Source organism: Hordeum vulgare, chromosome 5H (assembly GCF_904849725.1).
Source record: "Hordeum vulgare subsp. vulgare chromosome 5H, MorexV3_pseudomolecules_assembly, whole genome shotgun sequence".
In the NCBI taxonomy this organism is placed as follows: Eukaryota; Viridiplantae; Streptophyta; class Magnoliopsida; order Poales; family Poaceae; genus Hordeum; species Hordeum vulgare.
Window position 1 is genome coordinate 512590649 of NC_058522.1, and position 20476 is coordinate 512611124.

The following is a 20476-nucleotide window of genomic DNA, read 5'->3' on the forward strand; positions in this document are numbered from 1 at the left end:
GTCTCTTGCAAAAAACAGTAGCCCGAAGTACTTAGAGGGTGTTTGAATTCAAGAGACTAAAACTAGTCTGACTAAAATTAGTCTCTTTAAGAGGCTAAAGTTCCAAGCACCCCTGACTAAAGAGAGGCTAAAAATAGTCTTGAGGCTAAAATCTTTTAGTCAGGGGTACCCCTACTAAAATGTGCATTAGTCCTCTCTCTCCTCATTTAACTCCTCATGCAAGTTCTGGATTGGAGGGTTTGGAAGATAATAAATGCTCATCAACTTGATTTTAGTCTTTTTAGTATTTGGATCCAAGCATGGGTGAGGCTAGCAAGTTTTAGTCTCATTACTTTTAGTCATGGGACTAAAACGTATCCAAGCTCCCTCTTGGATTTAGAAGTTTGCAGAGCCAGGGGATATATGTGCCTATGCTCTTTCCATACTGAAATAATATGTTTCTTTCTCTGAAGTATACTGGAATTCAGAAGTCTGCAGAACCAGAATTCAGAAGTCGGCAGTGGATTAAGTAAGCCCAAGCTCCTGCCTCAACCGGTGGAAGGGAAGGGCAGGGGGCAGTACTCTGGTCTCTGAAAGTGTATGCAAAAGAGTTTGTAACTTTGTATTGTATGCAGAACTGTCTTGCAAAATCTGGGTCAATTTAAGTGTTGTGCAAACTATGATATTCTTCGATTATATGATGAATTAGTGCAGTCTGTTGCAAAAGCAGGACAGGCTGAAAATGGACAAGTATGTTTTCCGATAAAGAATGGACTAGTAATTATTTAGTACTGTATACAAAAAGAATGGCGTGTCTACTTACAAACTTTGTATGAACACTTTACAAATGGAATCTACAGGAATTCTCCGTGCCCCCCTACAAAATTGAACTGTAAAGTTCATGGTTGCCTGCTTCAGGAGAGGATGGACATGAAGACGGTGGACCATGTGGTGAGCGCGACCGCGGCGACGAGGTACGTCCACAGGAAGATCACCGAGCACTCCTCCTGCCCGACGTCGAACAGCTGCGCCATGGTCCCGATGTTCATGGCGGGCGGCAGCGCAAACTGCAACATCAGCACGTACCGGTAGAGAGGATCATGGGGAAGGAACCCGACCCCGTGTGCCGCGCGCACGACGGCGATGCCGATCACCGGCATAGCCACGTAGCGGATGCACACGATCGCCACGATCACCGAACGCTTCAGCACCGACTTCCGCAGCCCTGCAGAAGAAAATTTTCAGAGCGACTTCAGAGAATTGTTTTCGGGGACGACACTATGCGGTTTAACTGCCACCGAATGATCTTGATGATCGGGGCACTGATGTTTCAGATCCCTACCTTGTGTCAGGTTTCCTCCCAGGATGAGGGTGATGCAGGGTATAGTGCCATTACTGCAGAGGCAAGTACTTAGTCATTGGAGTGAGACTGAATGAACGCTGAATTAAGTTCAGAGCTTCCAAATGAAAGCAGGGATTTTTTATTATTATTATCATCTGCAGGTAGACAGGCAGGGATGTAGACTCGTACCCCATCAACTCCAAAGAATCCTGGATAACCCTGAGAGGGGCGCCGTCGCCGATGATCAGCGACTTCAGCCATGGAACTAGCCCAACAACGAATCCAATTATCTGTCAGGATTCAATTAACACCAATTTCAGTCAAAACCCCTTTTCCCCTTGAAATGATAAATGTTCCAGCTTGTTAGGCAGAGACGTACCGCGGATATGGTCGGCGGCGCCATGAGCTCCTCGACGAGCTGGTGCACGGCCTCCTTCAGGTTCGTCCAGAACCCTTTGTTGTTGGCGACATCGCTCTCGCACGACAGGAGTGGAGCCTCCTGCATTTCTGTCCGAGTCAGTTTGTCTGAACTCTGGAGATGCCACCAAGAACCAACCAACCAACATGGACGTTTCTGAACTTACAATCCGGCTCCCCTCATCGTGTTCTTCAGGGCTAGCGGACGGCGGGAGAGCCGCTTCCTCGTCGCCGGCTTTGAACCCCTGGAGATGCTCCTCGTCACTGTCGGCCGGGCACTGGACGCTCTTGGACTGCATCTTGTGGTACAGCTTGCCGGACTTCTGCATCAGGCTGTATGTGTACGTCCATATGAACAGGCCACCGAGCTGCAGACATCCTCAGAGTGAGTTAACAGCCTGATCTCTCGGCGGCGTAAGAGGGACGAGCAACGTGTATTGGTGGCGAATTCTGCTTACAGCCATGGACAGCGACGAGTAGGAGAGGCCGCGCGATCGGCACTGGCTCCGATCGTTCCCAAACGGGTTGCCATCTTCGTCGCAGACGGCCGGGACGACGATCAGCAGCAGGTTGCCGAGGTTTCCTGCATTTTTGGTCGATGTCGGACACTGTTAGCATCATGAATTCATGATACGGAAACCAACATCATCATGACAACTCAAAGTCTGAAATTGTGTGTGTGTACCTGCTGAGCAGAAGGCCATGATAAGGCCACGAAAATGCTGCGGCGGTTTCAGGATCTTGCACGCTAGCCAGCCTAGAGCACTGCCAACCAGGAATGTGATTGCTATGTTCACCGGCATGAACCACCTGTATGATGTAAAGCTTGCTCGTGTCAGTCCATTTGAGTTGGATGTTTATGCAGGCATGTTTACTGAATGTTCTGTCCCTTGGGAAAACAAATGCATGCCTCTTCTTTGACATTCAGAGAACTTGTTAAATGGAAGCACGGAATTGCAGCAGCTATTCAAGGACTGGCTTCTTGGAAGCTATGAGACCTGATGAAAGCAGTGACTCACCAGGAGATGACGTCGGACAGCGTGACCGTCTTGGCGAGGTTGGCGAAGATGAGCGATGGGGTGAAGACTGTAAAAACAACCTGCCCAAAATAATGGGTTCAGGCAATTACAAAGGCAGTATTAGGCCAAGGATGAAACAGAATTTAATTTAATGTGCCAATGGAAGCTGGATCACCTTGTTCATGTCCCTGCGGGCGCTGGCGGTGAAAACCTTGCTGTAACCAGAGGCGAGGAAGGCTCCGATGACGCCGATGAGCAGGACCTGGACGATGGGCATGGATGCCACCACGAGCAGCGACAAGAAGCCCATCTTCCCGGCCCTGATGCAGGATCACGTCTCTTCCTCAGACCCCTGCTGATCTTCTTAGCTTCTGTCCTATGATGTCAATGATGGTTTTCACACACGCCTTCTGAGGCCCGATCGCCTGACAGATTCAGATAAGAGAGACACAAGAAAATCAGAATGGCTGAATGATCGGACTAGACTAGACTGGAGCTGGGCGTCAAGATCAGACTAGTATGTAGGCCGGGTGTGCAAGATGTGCAGCAGGAACAGATCGAGCAGCAGATGTACGGGTGAAGGCCGACGATGCCAACGTTGGAGCAGGGTAGCGACGTTGGCTAAGCTCCCTGCATGATGTCGGCAAGGGCGACGGCAGCGGCGTCTAGCAAGAGCCAAGAGGCGACGGCGGCGGCGAAGAAACCTAGCAGACGTGCGAAGCAATGATGCGTCGAGATAGATGGGCGCCTCGGGTTATGTGACTTATGTCTTTCGCGGGTGGCATTTATTTTGTAATAACTACCAACGTCAAGGGCACAGATATATACCCGTTCGATTTTTAATGGGCTGCGCTCGGGAAGTTGCTCCCGAGTAGCTTCTCCCAAACGTGAAGGGCCTGGCCCCGGGGAACCATTGGTGGCCACAGCATGTCTGGATGGCATTGTTCCATCTCCACGGAGCTAAGACTGGTTGTAACGGGAAGTATATATACAGGACCATGCATATGATAATAATGTATGATACTATATCCGTAATGCATAGTATCATGTACTAGTATCATAAAACAGTTCATTTATTGCCATGCATGACACATACTAACACAACATTTAATATGATACAGTATCATAATATGATACTCAATCATCTCTTTTTTCATTTAATTCTATGTCACCTCATCAAATATGCCTATGTGGCATGCATGATACTACTTATGATACTTCAATTACAACCAGCCTAAGGGCAACTCCAACGGGTTGACCCAAACGAACGACGGTTTTGTTCGTCGTTTGCCCGTTTTGATCGGCCGAGCAGACATGAATGTCCGTTTCGACGTTTGGGTCGACGCATGCGCACAACGCTGACTCGATTCATTTTTACCGACATGTAAAAAAAATATAAAGTATTTGAGAATATAATAAGCACGCATAATTGAACATTAAAAGCCGGTCACGAAGGCCGACGAGAGTCCACGCGTTACATTATAAATTGAAAAAAACAGGCGTCCTTGGCGGCGGCGGCGAGGTCGGGCTATGCCAGAGCAGGGGGCGGGTTGTGCCGGCGCGGGTAGTGCTGGTGTCGACGATGGCGCAGCATGGGCGTGCTTGTTCGCCAGGTGCAGCGTCATCTTATCATGAAGGTAGGCGGCCTCCTCGAGGAGCAGCACGGGGGTAGACGACGAGGATGTTCTGGGCGAAGCCGGGCGTAGCACGGGCGCGCTCGTGCACCTGGTGCATTGCCCTCTTGGCCTGCAAGTAGGCGACCTCCTCTGAAAGCATCGCACGGGCATAAACGACGAGGTTGTCGCCGTTGTCCATGACTGTTGGGTCGTCGACGAGGAAACAAAGGGGTGGCGAGATGGGGACGTGGGAGGGTTTTGGAAGCAAATGGCCGAACCCTACCACACGCTCGGATTAAAAAGGCGGACCACGGCCGTGACGCGTGGGCCCGAGGAGGGCGGCTGTCATAAATTATGTTGACCGCGGTGGTTGGGGTGGACACTGAGAGGGCGCGCGCGCGTCCGCTTTGCGTCCGCGCCGACGCATTTCAGTTCCAAATTTATACCAAAAATGGATCGGCGCGGACGTGGAGCGGACATGTTTTAAAAATGAGTCGACGCGTTGGGCCACCTTTTGTGTCCGCACCGATCCAAATCGATAACAACAAATAAAATGGATCGCACCGTTAAAGTTGCTCTAAGCTTTCATTAATTTACGTAATCCATTTAGCTGCTGCTACCTTCTAGCATATGCTAGTTGTACTGTGATCCGAAAGAGAATGGTCCTCATGGCAGCACGTTGCGAGAGGTAAGCTATCACCAAAAGGAAAAAAAAATTCATGTGGTTTCGATGAAATGAAATCGTGGAGCCGCTCTGTTTTTCAAAAGAGAATTCTCCAAAAAAATCCAAAACAGAAAGGAGAGGTGTGCCTTGTCAGCGACGGTGGTAGGTGAAGGCGTAAATCACTTGTGCGTTTAGACAGGCAGCGCATGCTTTGAGGAAAGGAGAACGAGCTCGCCGGCGTCCGGAGACGACACAAACGAACGGGCTGGGACACGGAAATTCTCCAAGACTCACTGAACTTGCTATACTATTCACCAAGATTGAAGAAGAAAAGACATGGAACGCGGCAGCAGGTAGGAGATGGAGCTCGAGAAGAAGAGGAAGCAAATAAAGACGGCGGGGTCGATCGCGGACGCAGAGGCGAGGTAATTTAAGCGTAGTTACCTGAAGAATGCGCGGCGGGGCAGAGGAGCAAGGAGGATGGAGGTGTCCACCACCGGAGACGGGAGAGAAGGAGGAGCTGCACGTACGGTAGCCGGCACTGGATGGACGCAGCCGGGAAAGGCATACGTTTAAATAGGACAGCCATCGAGGCACGTACGCTGGCAGACGCCGGGCCGGAGAAGAGATGGCGCCTACACCGCATCCACCTATAATCCTCCTTCCCGGCCCCTTGCCCGCCAGCCGCCGCCAACACAGACGTCCGTCTGTCGCTAGCTAGCTAATACGCACATGGTTGTGTGGCTATCCGTCTGCCGGAGCCCATCGCGTCTCCATCTCTTTGACCGCGCGCGCGCATCCCCTTGTTTACGCAAAGAGCGAGAGCAAGTTGGACTCCCCTTGTTCAGTGATTAAAACAGCTCAGCTCAGCCTCGTGCTCTCTTTTGGTACTCCCTCTGTTCACTTTTATAAGAGCATCTTCTACGGCCGAGCCAAAAGACATGCGTGCGCGGTAAACCCACCTTTTAGCGCGTGCAAAACGTTTTACCGCGCTCCAGCGGTGGCGGAAAACTCGCGCGCGGGAACAGTTTTCGCGCGCGTGCGAAAAGACGGCAGCTCGCGCGTCATTTTTGCCGCACCGTTTCCGACGCGTCTATAAAATACGGCGCTCGCCACGCGCCTTTTCCACGACTCCTCTTCCTCTGCCACGCGCACCTCCACCGCTCCAGCGCCCCTCCACCGACGCGCCACCATGCCGCCGCGCCGCCGAGGAGCGTCGGGCTACCGCGGGTACTAGTCCGAGATACGCTCCAGCGATCTCCAGCTCAGCCTCGGCACCTACGAGACGGCGCACAAGGCCGCCCGTGCGTTCGACGCGGCGGTGTGGCGCCTAGGCAGACCGCGCGGGCAGATGAATTTCCAGGACGTCTACACGCTCCAGTAGGCGCTCGACGTCGCCCCGCCGCCTCGTCTTAACACAGCACAAGACCGTGCGAAGCATGCTGCGCGGCAGCGCCGCCTCCTCGTCGTCCAGGAGGACGAGCGGGTCATGGCGGAGTGGCGCCGGCGCCACCCGGAGGACGTCGCCTACGAGCAAGTCTACTGGACAAGGCGCCACGAGGAGGACACACGAAGGCGCCGCGAGGAGCGGTTGGACACGCGTCGGCCGAAGGCATTGGCGAATGCGCAGGCGGATATCGTTGCAGCAGGCGGGAGGTCGTTCTTCACGGAAAACGATGATCGTTGGTTGGACATATGGCTCTCAACCTCGGACAACACCGACGAGGATGATGATGGTGATGATGGTAGCGACTAGGAGTAGTTTCTATCTAGTTGCACCGTAGTTTTATCTATGCTTTCGAACTATCTATCTAGTTACACCGATGTAAAATACCTTTGTATCTTTTTAATTTATGCAATCTATCTAGTTTTTATTTATCTATACTTCTGATTTATTTAAAATAAAAAAGTGTTGTGAGCGCGCGCTGCTGGAGCGGCGCGCGCTGCATTTTAGCGCTGCGCGCCGCGCCAATTCAGGCGATGGGCGCGCGACAAACCAGTTGTTTGCGCGCTGCGCGTTCGGCGCCTGTTGGAGATGCTCTAAGGTGTAAATACGTGCAAATTAGCTTAATTTATTGACAAAGGAAATATTCGACAATAGATGCTACGGTGAAAACAACACATTCACGCACAAAAAATGACAGAAAAAGTACAAAAGAGATAAATGTCGACAATGACGCACTCCAGGAAGGTCCAGCGGCACCCACGGATGCCACCGTGTCGGTGTCAACCATGCCGACACGGGTTTCCCCTATCCCAACCAGCACCTCGGACGCTGCGGATTCTGCCACCAAACCAACCATCACTCTGTGCCAACATGGTCTTGAAGCCCCCACGTCGTCTCACGACGGCACCGTGAAATAAGGACTGCACAACCACGATTAGGGGCCGAGACTTGGGCCAGCAACACCGTTCGCACACGGGAGGGCCCAACCTCCACGGTGAATGACGGTAGCCGAGCGAATGCAATAGCAGGAGCACACCAGGCCATGGGCCCACATGCCCGTTCGGGCCCTTATAGACCCATAAATCTCCCGCCATCACGCTGCTACACGCACGTCGTCGGAGTTTCCACACCCCGTCCGAGCTGCTCCTCCTCCTCACCACGTAGCAGACATCGAAGCCGCGCTGGGGGATCGGCCCGCTAGGACCCAGGTGGGCCCCGCAGTGCCCAGATATGGGTCGGGGGCGCGTCGCTGACCACCCCGCGTCACCACGCTGCCCCGCCGCCAAGGAGCAATGCCGCCACCTCGCCCGCCGTGCGGGTCGTTGGGCCGCCGCCGATCCGAGCACCACCGCCGCCGCCCTGCCCCGCGAAGGGGAGACGCACATGCGGGAACGGGATGGCCCGCCGCCGCCGACACCGCCCGGGCCAGGGCCGAGGGCGTTCACCCACGACGACGGGGAGAGGGGGAGGAGGGGGCGACGAGGACTAGGGGCGGGCCGCCCCAACCACCACTAGGGGAGGTGACGCACGTTCGAAAAAAAAAGAGGGAGGGGGTGCCGGGTGAGCGCGGTGTTGGGGAACGTTGCAGAGGAAACAATTTTTTTCCTACGTGCAAACAAACCTATCCATGGTGATGACCATCTACAAATGGAGAGATTGCATCTACATACCTTTGTAGATTGCTAAGCGGAAGCGTTCAAGGACGCAGTTGATGTAGTGGTACGTCTTCGCGATCCAATCATGAATCGTCCCGCGATTTTTGGATCAAGTGCCGAACGGACGACACCTCCGCGTTCAACATACGTACAGCTTGGTAACGCCTTCACCTCCTTGATCCAGCGAGCGATGGTGAAGTAGCAGCCTTGGTCCTCCGGCAACACGACAGCGTAATGAGGTGTTGGTGGTGACAACCCGGCAAGGCTTCGCCGAGGGGTTATGGAGGAGAGAAACTGCGAGGGAGAGGAGGGGCAGCGCCGCGACAAGATTGTCGTGTGGCTGCCCCCTCTCTACCTCTATCTATATAGGAGGAAGGGAGAGGGGAGGCGACGACTAGAGTTAGGGTGGCCCCCCACTAGGGTGCCTTGCCACCCAAGTTTGGCTGGATGCGCCCCAAGGAGCCCCCCCTTCGGCCTAAATAGGATGGGGAGAAGGGCTGCGCCAGCCCCCTGGTGGGCTGCGATGCCCCCTTTCCTTGGCCCATGAGGCCTCCAACAATTGTCGGGGCCTCCAGAAACTCCTTTAGGCACTCCGTGATTCCCTCGGTACACCTTGGAACAATTCTGGATTCCGATGACCTTCATCCAATATATCAAGCTTCACCTCCGGACTATTCCGGAGTTCCTCTTCACATCCGAGATCTCATCCGGGACTCCGAATAACCTTCGGTCACCAACACTATGACTCAATTATGCTTATATCGTCACCGAACCTTAAGTGTGTAGACTGTGCGGGCTCGAGAACTATGTAGACATGACCGAGACACTCTCCGATCAATAACAAATAGCGGGACCTCGATGTCCATATTAGTTCGTACATATTCTATGAAGATCTTACATCAGTTGAACCTCAATGTAAAGGATTCAAACAATCCCGTATGTTGCTCCCTTTGTCCTTCGGTATGTTACTTGCCCGAGATCCGATCGTCGGTATCTCCATATCTAGCTCAATCTCGTTATCGGCAAGTCTTTTTACTCGTTCCGTAATACAAGATCTCGTGACCAACTCCTTAGTCGCATTGCTTACAAGCTCATTGTGATGTTGTATTACCGAGTGGGCCGAGAGATACCTTTTTGTCACAATAAGTGACAAATCTCAGTCTTGATCCACGCCAACCCAACATACACCCTCGGAGATACGTGTACAACACCTTTATAGTTACCCAGTTATGTTGTGACGTTTGATACACACAAAGCATTTCTCCGGTGTCCGGGAGTTGCATGATCTCATGGTGATAGGAACAAATATTTTGACATGCAGAATATATCAGCAGTAAACTGACACGATCATATGCTATGTTTATAGTTTGGGTCTTGTCTATCACATCATTCTACTAGTGATGTAATCACGTCATCAAATGACAACTCGCGTCTATGGCCGGGAAACCTTGACCATCTTTGATCAACGAGCTAGTCCATTAGAGGCTTACAAGGAACCGTGTGTTGTCTATGTATCCACACATGTATTTTGGTTTATGGTCAATACAATTCTAACGGTTATCTTGAACAAGCAAATATAAAAATAACTATTTTATTATTGCCTCTAGGGCATATTTCTAACACACGGTCGACGACTGTGGGAGGGCGACTAGCGGCGGTAGCTGGGGAGAGGGGGAGGAACCCTAGCATGAGGGGTCGAGGTCGGGACGAGGGGAAGAAGATTTTTCTCTGTTGTGTTTTGAATCGCCTTCCCTTAGCTTAATTGTAGTTGTTCAAAACGGCTTACAGAAGTGAACGGAGGGAGTGGCTGTTTGTGCTTGCCTGTGATGTAACCATCGAGAGATGCTAGCTTTGATACTCATCCAGATGACTCTAATTCTTAAACCAGGTACGTATTTATTCTAAATGATGGACCAGTCAGCTGGTGTAACTCCAAGCAAAGCATGGTACCAGCATCTACATGTGTGGTGGAATATATAGCTGCTTTGAAAGCATCACATGAAGGGGTCTCGATGAAGCAGTTAATGACGGATCTAGGTGTTGGATAACGCAGCATAAATTCAAATTTTTCCTACGCATATTCAGATCTTCCTATGGAGAGACCAGCAACGAGAGAGGGGTAAGAGCATCTTCATACCTTTGAAGATCGCTAAGCGGAAGCGTTGCTAGAACGCAGTTGATGGAGTCGTACTTGCAGCGATTCCGATCTAGTGCCGAACTACGGCACCTCCGCGTTCAACACACGTGCAGCCCGGTGACGTCTCCCGCACCTTGATCCAGCAAGGAGGAGGGAGAGGTTGGGGAAGAACTCCAGCAGCACGACGGCGTGGTGTCGATGGAGAGACGAGGTCTTCCGGCAGGGCTTCGCCAAGCACCGGCAGAGAGGAGGAGGAAGAGGGGCAGGGCTGCGCCGAGAGAGAGAGAAAACCGTGTATCTCAATGGCCAAAACCCCTCTCTATTTATAGGAGGAGGGGAGGGGGTGCACCACCCCTAGGGTTTCCCCCTAGGTGGTGAGGCAGCCACCAGATGGGAGGGGGGCGGCGGCCAGGGCAAGGAAAGGGGGGGCGCACCCTAGGTGGGCCTTGGGCCTCACCTGCGCCTAGGGTTTCCCCCCTCCCCCCTTCTCTGGTGCGCATGGGCTGGGTGGGGGGCGCACCAGCCACCTAGGGGCTGGTTCCCTTCCCCACTTAGCCCATCTAGCCTCCCAGGGTCGTTGCCCCCCTTCGGTTGTCCCCCGGGGCCACCTCCGGTGGTCCCGTTGGTCCCGGTACGTTACCGGTGATGCCCGAAACACTTCCGGTATCCGAAACCATCCGTCCTATATATCAATCTTTACCTCCGGACCATTCCGGAGCTCCTCATGACGTCCGGGATCTCATCCGGGACTTCGAACAACTTTCGGTAACCTCGTATAACAATTCCCTATAACCCTAGCGTCACCGAACCTTAAGTGTGTAGACCCTACGGGTTCGGGAGACAGGCAGACATGACCGAGACACCTCTCTGGCCAATAACCATCAGCGGGGTCTGGATACCCATGGTGGCTCCCACTTGCTCCACGATGATATCATCGGATGAACCACGATGTCAATGATTCAATCAATCCCGTATACGATTCCCTTTGTCTGTCGGTATAGAACTTGCCCGAGATTCGATCGTCGGTATACCTATACCTTGTTCAATCTCGTTACCGGTAAGTCTCTTTACTCGTTCCGTAGCACGTCATCGTGTGACTAACTCCTTAGTCACATTGAGCTCATGATGATGTTCTACCGAGTGGGCCCATAGATACCTCTCCGTCACACGGAGTGACAAATCCCGATCTCGATTCGTACCAACCCAACAGACACTTTCGGAGGTACCCGTAGTGCACCTTTATAGTCACCCAGTTACGTTGTGACGTTTGATACACCCAAAACACTCATACGGTATCCGGGAGTTGCACAATCTCACGGTCGAAGGAAAAGATACTTGACATTAGAAAAGCTTTAGCATACGAACAATACAATCTAGTGATATGCTTAGGATTGGGTCTTGTCCATCACATCATTTTCCTAATGATGTGATCCCGTTATCAATGACATCTAAGGCCCATGATCAGGAAACCATGATCATCTATTGACTAACGAGCTAGCCAACTAGAGGCTTGCTAGGGACACATTGTGATCTATTTATTCACACATGTATTACTGTTTCCTGTTAATACAATTATAGCATGAACAATAGACGATTATCATGAACAAGGAAATATGATAATAACCATTTTATTATTGCCTCTAGGGCATATTTCCAACACTAGGAGTTGTGCCCAGTGCACTGGTTCTGATGACTCTCCTTTGTGACAACTGTGATGCCATTGCCATTGCAAAGGAGCCCAGGTTTCATCAGAAGACCAATCATATAAAACGACGCTTCAATTCCATCCGTGGTTACATCAATGAGGAGGACATAAACATTTGCAAAGTAAATACATATATGAACGTTACAGGCCCGTTGACTAAACCTCTCTCACGAGCAAAACATGATCAACACAGAACTCTATGGGTGTTAGATACATTACAATGTAAGTTGTATTACAAAGTACATACAGTTACGAAGTGACGTTTAATAGAAAACAATGCATTCCTCCGGTGTGAGGGAGTTGCATGATCTCATAGTCTTAGTAACAAATATTTGACATGAAGAAAGCAGTAGCAACAAACTAAGTAACACGATAAAATGATATGCTTACGGTTAGGTCTCGTCCATCATATCATTCCTCTAATGATGTGATCCTGTTACCAAATGATAACTCATGTTTATTATAGGAAATCTTAACCATCTTTGATCGACGAGCTATAGTCTAATAGAGGCTCACTCGGGACACAGTGTTGTTTATATATTCACACATTTATATAAGTTTTCAGTCAATATAAATCTTGCATGGATAATAAATGATTATCATGAACAAAAAAAATATAAAAATAACTATTTGATTATTGCATCTAGGATATATTTTTAACACTATAATATGTAAGTGCCTTGTAGCACATTCTCTATAGTTAAAACGTGATAGTGGGAGCTCGTCCTCATCTGTGGGGTGGCATCAACATAATGTGACCAGCATGTACCTCACGTGCATACGAGGTGATGATCGAGGGTGCATCTAGGCAGCGGCGATGAGAAAGGAAATCTGACAAGTCCCTGTATGATGCAAACGCAATTAGGACACGGTTGATAAGATAAGTTTATCTTAAGACTTGCATGTAAATTAAAGATAATATCTATAATAAATTATTTTTTAGAATTATCTATAATAACCAATAGTTTTTAAAAATTTGATGAGACATATTATGTTAAGAGCATTTTCAAGAGACACGTAAAAACATTAAGCGCTAAAATAATTTTACAACGCCATTATAGCATTTTTAGCGCGCCGCAACAAACATTGGTTTTCCATATGACCACAAACGTGCGTCCAAAAAACATGCAATGCAAATTAGGAAGCACGGTCCGGAGCCCAAAATTTGCAGCGTGCGACGTATGTAATAAAAAAAACTACACACACATTTTACAGTATCTGCTGGAGCCTCTCACGCGTTCAAAAAGGATATTTTTTAATGCATGGAGCAGTCTTTAGGTGCTTATTGAACATGCCTTAAAAGATTATCTCTTAATAAATAAATAAAAGACAAGACTTCTTTTATGAATTCTTTTCCCTTTGCTCAACATTTATCCTGCAAGTCATCTTCAAGATAATACCATTATACATGCCTTTTAAAAAATCGCGAAAGCAGGGCAAGACAGGGCAGGAAATATACGCGCACGTACCGCAACGGTCATGAGTTATCCAGTCGAAAGAATATGATATACCGTCTCAGTCTTTTGGATGTGTTCGTAGGAATAAATTGTGCATATATGCTGCGGACCTGCGGTGCGGAGAGAGATTGACCGACGTACGGAAGCGCGGGGAGGCGTAGTGGTACGACGAAGCAGACACGGCGTGGTTTTCGTACCGGCGCAACACGTCTCAGACGCGGGCGTGCCACAAAAGGAAAATCAAACCGGATGAGTCTCTACTTACTTGTCTGATTACGGGTGCTTAAGCCACGAGGTGCACGCACGAGCAAGTAAATTAGAACATCTACAGCTACGCTTTTGCAATTCCGAACCTTCAAATGTCCACAAACATGTTCGGACGTGTTTGCCGGTGCTAACTGACTAGTCCTTAAATTTGTTCATATACATCCAACTCTCTTATACCTCATCCCATATGTTCATATAAAGTCATCTTGCAAATGAAAATCCTATATCTATATCTATACCTATAATAAATCGGCTATTGCTTCCGTCGGAAAACCCACCGCGGTATTTTTATAAAAAAGACCCTGTAATTTTGTTATTCAACCCGCGCTCCATCATTTATCTGCAACGCATAAGGAAAAAACGATTCGCTGCAAAAATTATATCCGTACGCATCGCCTCCTGCCGTCGACCCTGGGCCACCCTGGCCTGTGCCCAGGCCGCCGCCACACCACTCGCCGCCACGGCCGACCTCAACCGCCATCGGTGTTGATCTCAACCCACGTCGGAGCGAAGTACTTGTAGGTGGAGGCGGGCCTCCATGCCTAACACGGGGAACTCCGAGGTTATGGCGCGACAACGACAACTCCTTATGACCAGATAGAGGCGTCTAACCCTTGCTCCCCTCGTCGTATCCCCTCCTCCGGCAGTAACTCATCATCTGGTGAGATCCCTTTCCCATGCCTCCAACCGTGTGCCAAGCACCGGCAAGAATTTTTGTTTTGTGGGGATTTGTTTGCTGATGAATGAATGTATTGAATGTAAGATTGTATTGTTGTAGAGACAGAGAATGGAACATCACCTTCAGTTTGTCATCTGATCCCACATTCTCTACCCCATGAGTGAAAATAGGGTAACAGTCCATTGATCAATTCACGTAGCCTCTTTGTTTTGCTTTGCTTGTCCCGCTCAATTTCTCATCATGGTGAAATTAACAATGGATGGGTTGACTTCTCAACAAAGATTAAAAGTGTGTGGTATTTTTTTTCTCCCGTTGCAACGCACGGGCCCTTTTGCTACTAATAATAAAGAGGCTATTGCTTCCGTCGGAAAACCCACCACGTCATTTTTATGAAAAAGCCCCTGTAATTTTTGTTATTCAACCCGCGCTTCATAATTTATCTGCAAAGCAAAAGAAAAAAACGATTCGTTGTAAAAATTATACCTGTACGCATCGCCTCCTCCCGTCGACCCTGGGCCACCCTGGCCTGTGCCCAGGCCGCCGCCACACCACTCGCCGCCGCGACCAACCTCAACCGCCACCGCTGTCGATCTCAACCCACCCGCCTCCACGGTCGTACCTCTCCCCGCTCACTACCCCCGTTGCGGCGCTCGAGCGCATCGCGTCGACCCTGGTCCACCCTGGCCTGTGCCCAGGCCGCTGCCACATCACTCGCCGCCGCGACCGACCTCAACCACAACTGTTGTCGATCTCAACCCACCCGCCTCCGTGCCGTACCTCTGCCCGCTTACTGCCTCCGTTTCAGCGCTCGAGCACGGCTTCTGGATCAAATCAACGCGACAACTACAGTGACTGGGGATGATGCGTCTGTTCGATGCACAACGGCGGCGGAGGGAAGTACTTGCAGGTGGAGGCGGGCCTCCATGGCTCACACTTAGAAATCCGAGGTTATGGCGCGGCAACGGCGACTTTTTATGGCCAGATAGAGGCGCCTAACCCTTGCTTCCCTCATCGTATCCCCTCCTCCGGCAGGAACTCATCATCTGGTGAGATCCCCTTCCCATGCCTCTAACCGTGTGTCAAGCACCGACAAGAAATTTTGTATTGTGGGAATTTGTTTGCTGATGAATGAATGTATTGACTGTAAGATTGTATTGTTGTAGAGAGAGAGAATGGAACACCACCTTCAGTTTGTCATCTGATCCCACTTTCTCTACCCCATGAGTGAAATAAGATAATAGTATATTGATCAATTCACGTAGCCTCTTTGTTTTGCTTTGCTTGTCCCGCTCAATTTCTCATCATGGTGGAATTAACAATGGACGGGTTGATTTCTCAACAAAATAGGATATGACTGACTACATTAGTTAGTTAGCTTATTATTTTAATAAATCAAAATGATTATAATAAGATTAAAAGCGTGTGGTATTTTTTTCCGTTGCAACGCACGGACCCTTTTTGCTAGTACTACATACTTTCATATTCTACGTCGTTATCGAAGATGGCCCCTGGTTCATCCTTGTCCGCCGTAGCTTGAGCCGCCTCCGCCTCCGCCCGCGTCGCCTTCATCTGCTGCCGATAAAGATGCCTACCCTCCGCAGTCGACTCCGAGCAGATGGAGTTGAGGATGGCCTGTTTTGCTCCGCTTGCAGATCCACGTCCTTCTCCATCGGGGGCGCCTCCCCCCCCCCCCAATATCCAACGACGACGCCTCTATCAACAACTCCTACTCCTACTCCGTCGCCTCATGCTCCTCGTCATCATCCTTCTCCACCTCCACCTCGTCCTTGAAATCCTCCTCCGGATCCAGAGGTAGTGGCGCGGCCCTCCGGATCCGGACTTGCTCAAGCAGTCAGAGCCGGTGCTGGATCGTGTAGTGGGGACAGTGCGGGGGCATGGCTGGCCGATGCGGTGGACGGGAGGAGGAAATTATGGAGGGTAGGGTTTTGTTGCCGTCGATCAGCTTAAATAGTTGGGCCAGGATTACACGGCCCGTCGGTGTAGCGCTACCGGCGTTCACAATGCGGTGACGGAGAATGCGCGTCGGACCGCCGGGTTTTATGGACGATTCCGCTTGGGTCCACGTCAACGGTGTGGCGGGAGTGCCCGGACACGTCCGGGCTCCCCCATATTCAACCCATATTTAGATTGAATATAGGGCGTGTCGATCGATAAGGACGTTTGAGATCAATTTAAAAGGTTAGGTTGGGACGAAATTTTATGACTGATCGATGACCGGACGATATGCCCGGATGTTTGAAAGGATACAAGAGGTCCGTCTGTAGATGGGGTTAAAAATTGCTTCTTAGAGCAGTCAGGCAGCTGTCTCATGTACATCGCCGGTACACGTACGTGTCAGGCAGATCAAAATCCCCATCGGGGGCGGCGCACCCATCCGTCGGCATGGGCATGGGCATGCGCTAGTAGACAGCAACTTGGCTGTGGCTGCTCCGGCCGTGCTGGACAGGAGCCGTGTGCCCGTGCCTGTCTGTTTCAGCTGGCCGGCCGGTGTGGTACGTGTGAGTCAGCCATGACGTATCCTACGTACGCCTTTCTCTCTCGGCCTGGCCTTGCGTTGCGTTGCTGGCTCCTGGACTGTGGGATACAATCAGCATGCCCGCCACCTTGGCTTGACTTGACTCGACTTGCCGCCAGGAAAACGGACGGAAGGTCGCCGAGATCTCATCATCACAATTAACGCGTGATTGGCTGTGCTAGCTCCATCTCCCGCAGCCTCAAGGTCTCAGGCGCTCGACTGTCAAATCAGGCTGATATGCACCCATGCCCTAGCCACTCCATCCTGTGTGGCGGCCGGCTTTCGTCGTCACTGCAATAACAATGCACATGCCAGTGATGCCATGCGTCTTCTGCACATGCATAACAATATACTCTCCGTTTTTAAATATAATTTTTTTTTAAAGATTTTACAAAAAAATATATACAAAACAAAATAAATGAATCTATATTTAAAGTATGGTTATATACATCCGTATGTAGTCTTCTACCGAAAGAAAGTAAATTTTTGGAATCTGGGTATATATACACCCTATCAAAAAATAGCAATTCAACAAAAGGCAAAAAAAAATCTGAAAATATTTTTGAAATAAACTTGACCTTTTACTGTACTTGTAAGAAAAATTCCATATAGAGAAAATTATACTTTGACTTCTTTTTTAAAAAAGACAAATTTTTGGTTAAAATAATATGAATAGTGACCTATAATAGCAAAAACATTGTCTCTTTTGACCAGAAGTCAATGTTAACTCTTTTTTTGAAAATTTATATACTAGTGCAAAACAAAGTCGAGTTTAATCTAAAAATACTTGGAAACTATTTTAACCTTTTTAATTAGGGGACTGCTACGCATCTACCAGTGGATATTTATTAAATATCCACCACCTGAACAGCCATTCGATCTCGCGCGTGTAGCCGTCCGATCCTCTGCGTCTGATCCGCTCTGGACGCAATTCCTGAAACGATGCTCGAGTTGCAGAAACTTTCGCTTTGTTGCAAAAAATAAACTTTGGATCCGTTAATTCCTGAAACAACGGTCGAGTTTCAGAAACAATTTGCTTGTTGCAGAAGCACTACCCCAGCCGGGATCCGGTCTGGCGCGGGGAGGCAGGGCCGACGCGAGTCGGCCGGCGGCAGGAACGCGACGGCGATGGCTGGGGGCTCCGGTGCCGGTGGTTGGGGCTTCGGTGGCGGCAGGATCGGCCGGCGGCGACGCACCACGGCGGGGCGTGCGGGACCGGTGGCGGAGGGGGTGGCAGGGCCGCAGCAGGCCGGCAGCAGAGGGGGCGGCGGGGCTGCAGCAGCCGACGACGGAGGGGCGGCGAGCCACAGCAGGCCGGCAACGCGAGGTCGTCGGGGCGGAGCACGGACTAGACAGTTTCTTTGAAACAACTGCCCAGTTTCATAAACTGTGTCCCGGTTTCAGAAATCGATTGATGCGCGGGACGAGGAAGCGGTGGACAGTTTATTTGAATCCATCGGTGGAAGGTAAGAGTTTCCCTTTTAATTAACTACTAAAAAATTCCTCATATACGATGCATATATAACCAGAAACCAAAGTGTATTTTCCTCTAGTGGACCTTTAAAAAAAACTTATATTGAAAAACGAAAAGAGTAATAATAAGTGATTATCTTTCTTAAGTAAAGTAGCTAACAAAGGGGAAAAGGCCAATAGACTAGACTATTTGGTGCATGTGCATCGACCTGTCGTCGGTAAATTACAACATTTGCTTTTGAGAACTGTTGGTAAACTCCAACCAAGCGACTTTGTTCGTAGCGCCTGCTAATCTGGGCCGTGCCTCCCGGAACAAACAAACAACCCACCACTTTGTTCCCTACCGGCCAGTCGGCCCGTGTGTCTCGGGTCATCCAAAGGAGGAGACAATTTGGTCCACCTAGCCTGCAGCCACAACGTGATCCATGTACAATAGGCCACAGTCCTTGGGCCTACCGGTCTTAGGATATTCCCATCTAGTCCGAATTCGCAGATATTTGCCGTGACCCACATGGAAATACATGGACGAACCAAGAAACATATGAAGCCACCTCTCAAAATACATTTTTAGATGCAAGAAAAATCTGAAAAAAGTACCAACCCTATATTTTCATGTTTAATGCGTGCATAGAAAGTTTCATCGAATAAAAACCTTTTTTGGCCTGTGCAAAAATGACAAAAAAATGTGTCAAGAAATGTTATTTATAAGCACGGAACTTGTCTTATTTTCGCGGTGGCCAAATGAAAAGACATTATTTCACCAAAAACTGTGCCATGCACATATTTTACAAGCATGTACGTGTGGATTTTTTTTCTGCATTTTTTACATTTAAAACACGTTTAAAATGCATTTTTCCAAAATCGAATCCATATGTATCTAGGCTTTGGTAGTGCCTACTCGTGTTGATCTCTACTACACTTGTAAAAGAACAGAAATTATCTTCTCTAAATGCACAATACTAAACTAAATCTAGCTGCTCACGTAAAAAGAACTCAAACTAACAACTAGCACTAAACTAATCTATTTTCTATGTGAACTTAGTAATTTATATTGACTCCCCATACTACAACACAAAGGAAAATAAAACCATGCCCCACCGCATCCCGCCGCACCCACATACCAGATGCATACAGGGATGTTGTCACTCCCTCCACCTTCAACTAAATTTTACTCACCTCATCAAGATCGTATGTTTTCTTCTCGATTTCTATTAAGAAGATTCTTTCTCGTTGCTGACACGTTAGCTCAACTCGCTGCTATTGGGATAGTAGAATGAATCCTCTCGAGACTCATGTCTTTAAGCCCAGTGCTTGTTTTTGTAGTTTTGTTTATTCTCTTTCCATTTTTGAGTCAATGTTGGAAGGTTGAGTACGTGGGAAAATGTATCTAGTCAATAGAAAATGTTCTTTCACTACAAGAAACATGTTATCTTGTAATCCTTCATATTGGTCCCTTAATGGTAGTTGTTTTTTTATTTCTGATGTTTTTGTGACCAAAAACATTTGGTCAAAATCTGAGCATCGTTAATGAAACTTAACGACTTTTTTATGAAATGGTCGTAGACGGTTATGACCAAACTAAAAGGTGTTGATTCTACGGCTAACTGTTTTTCTCACTAACGGTCTGCCCAGAACATGTCAGATCGAACGTGGCAGTGCTCGCGTGGCAAAATTGTGACCAAATAAATTAGTCTTAGATAAGAATCAACTCGATCTAGTTTGAGGACTTTACATGGGCCAAGGCCAAGAATTCAGCCCATTTCTAATATATTTTCCTTGGCAATTTTGGTTAACTACATGGCCCGAGCCCCAATGTCTTTTCAATCATTGGGCCCTCAACTTTTTACAATATTTTAAACCATTTTTTTAGTTTTGGATCTCGTCCCAGTAGTCAGATGGGTCCCACTTGTCACAATCTCATGCATTGGTCCCACATGTTATAAATTTCAAAATTGCTCAAATTAATTTTGTAAGTGGGTACCACTAGAGAGGTTTCCAATTCACACATTTCCAAATCACATATATAATCAATGTTTCAAAAAGAACAAAAAAATGTAGTTCATTAAATAACATGAATTTGGTC

At 49.0% G+C, this 20476-nt stretch overlaps 1 protein-coding gene across 1 annotated transcript; it reads right to left on the minus strand.

The window, feature by feature from the left end:
• Positions 1-734: 734 nt before the first annotated feature.
• LOC123451908 (protein PIN-LIKES 7) lies at positions 735-5718 on the minus strand. Its single transcript, XM_045128464.1, has 10 exons — positions 5482-5718; positions 2933-3182; positions 2758-2837; positions 2424-2548; positions 2197-2321; positions 1906-2106; positions 1701-1820; positions 1511-1611; positions 1322-1374; positions 735-1204 (listed from the first exon to the last, which is right to left on the minus strand). Exons 2-10 carry the CDS (start codon positions 3065-3067, stop codon positions 894-896), a joined length of 1251 nt encoding a protein of 416 aa, XP_044984399.1. The 5' UTR covers positions 3068-3182; positions 5482-5718; the 3' UTR covers positions 735-893.
• Positions 5719-20476: the final 14758 nt, after the last annotated feature.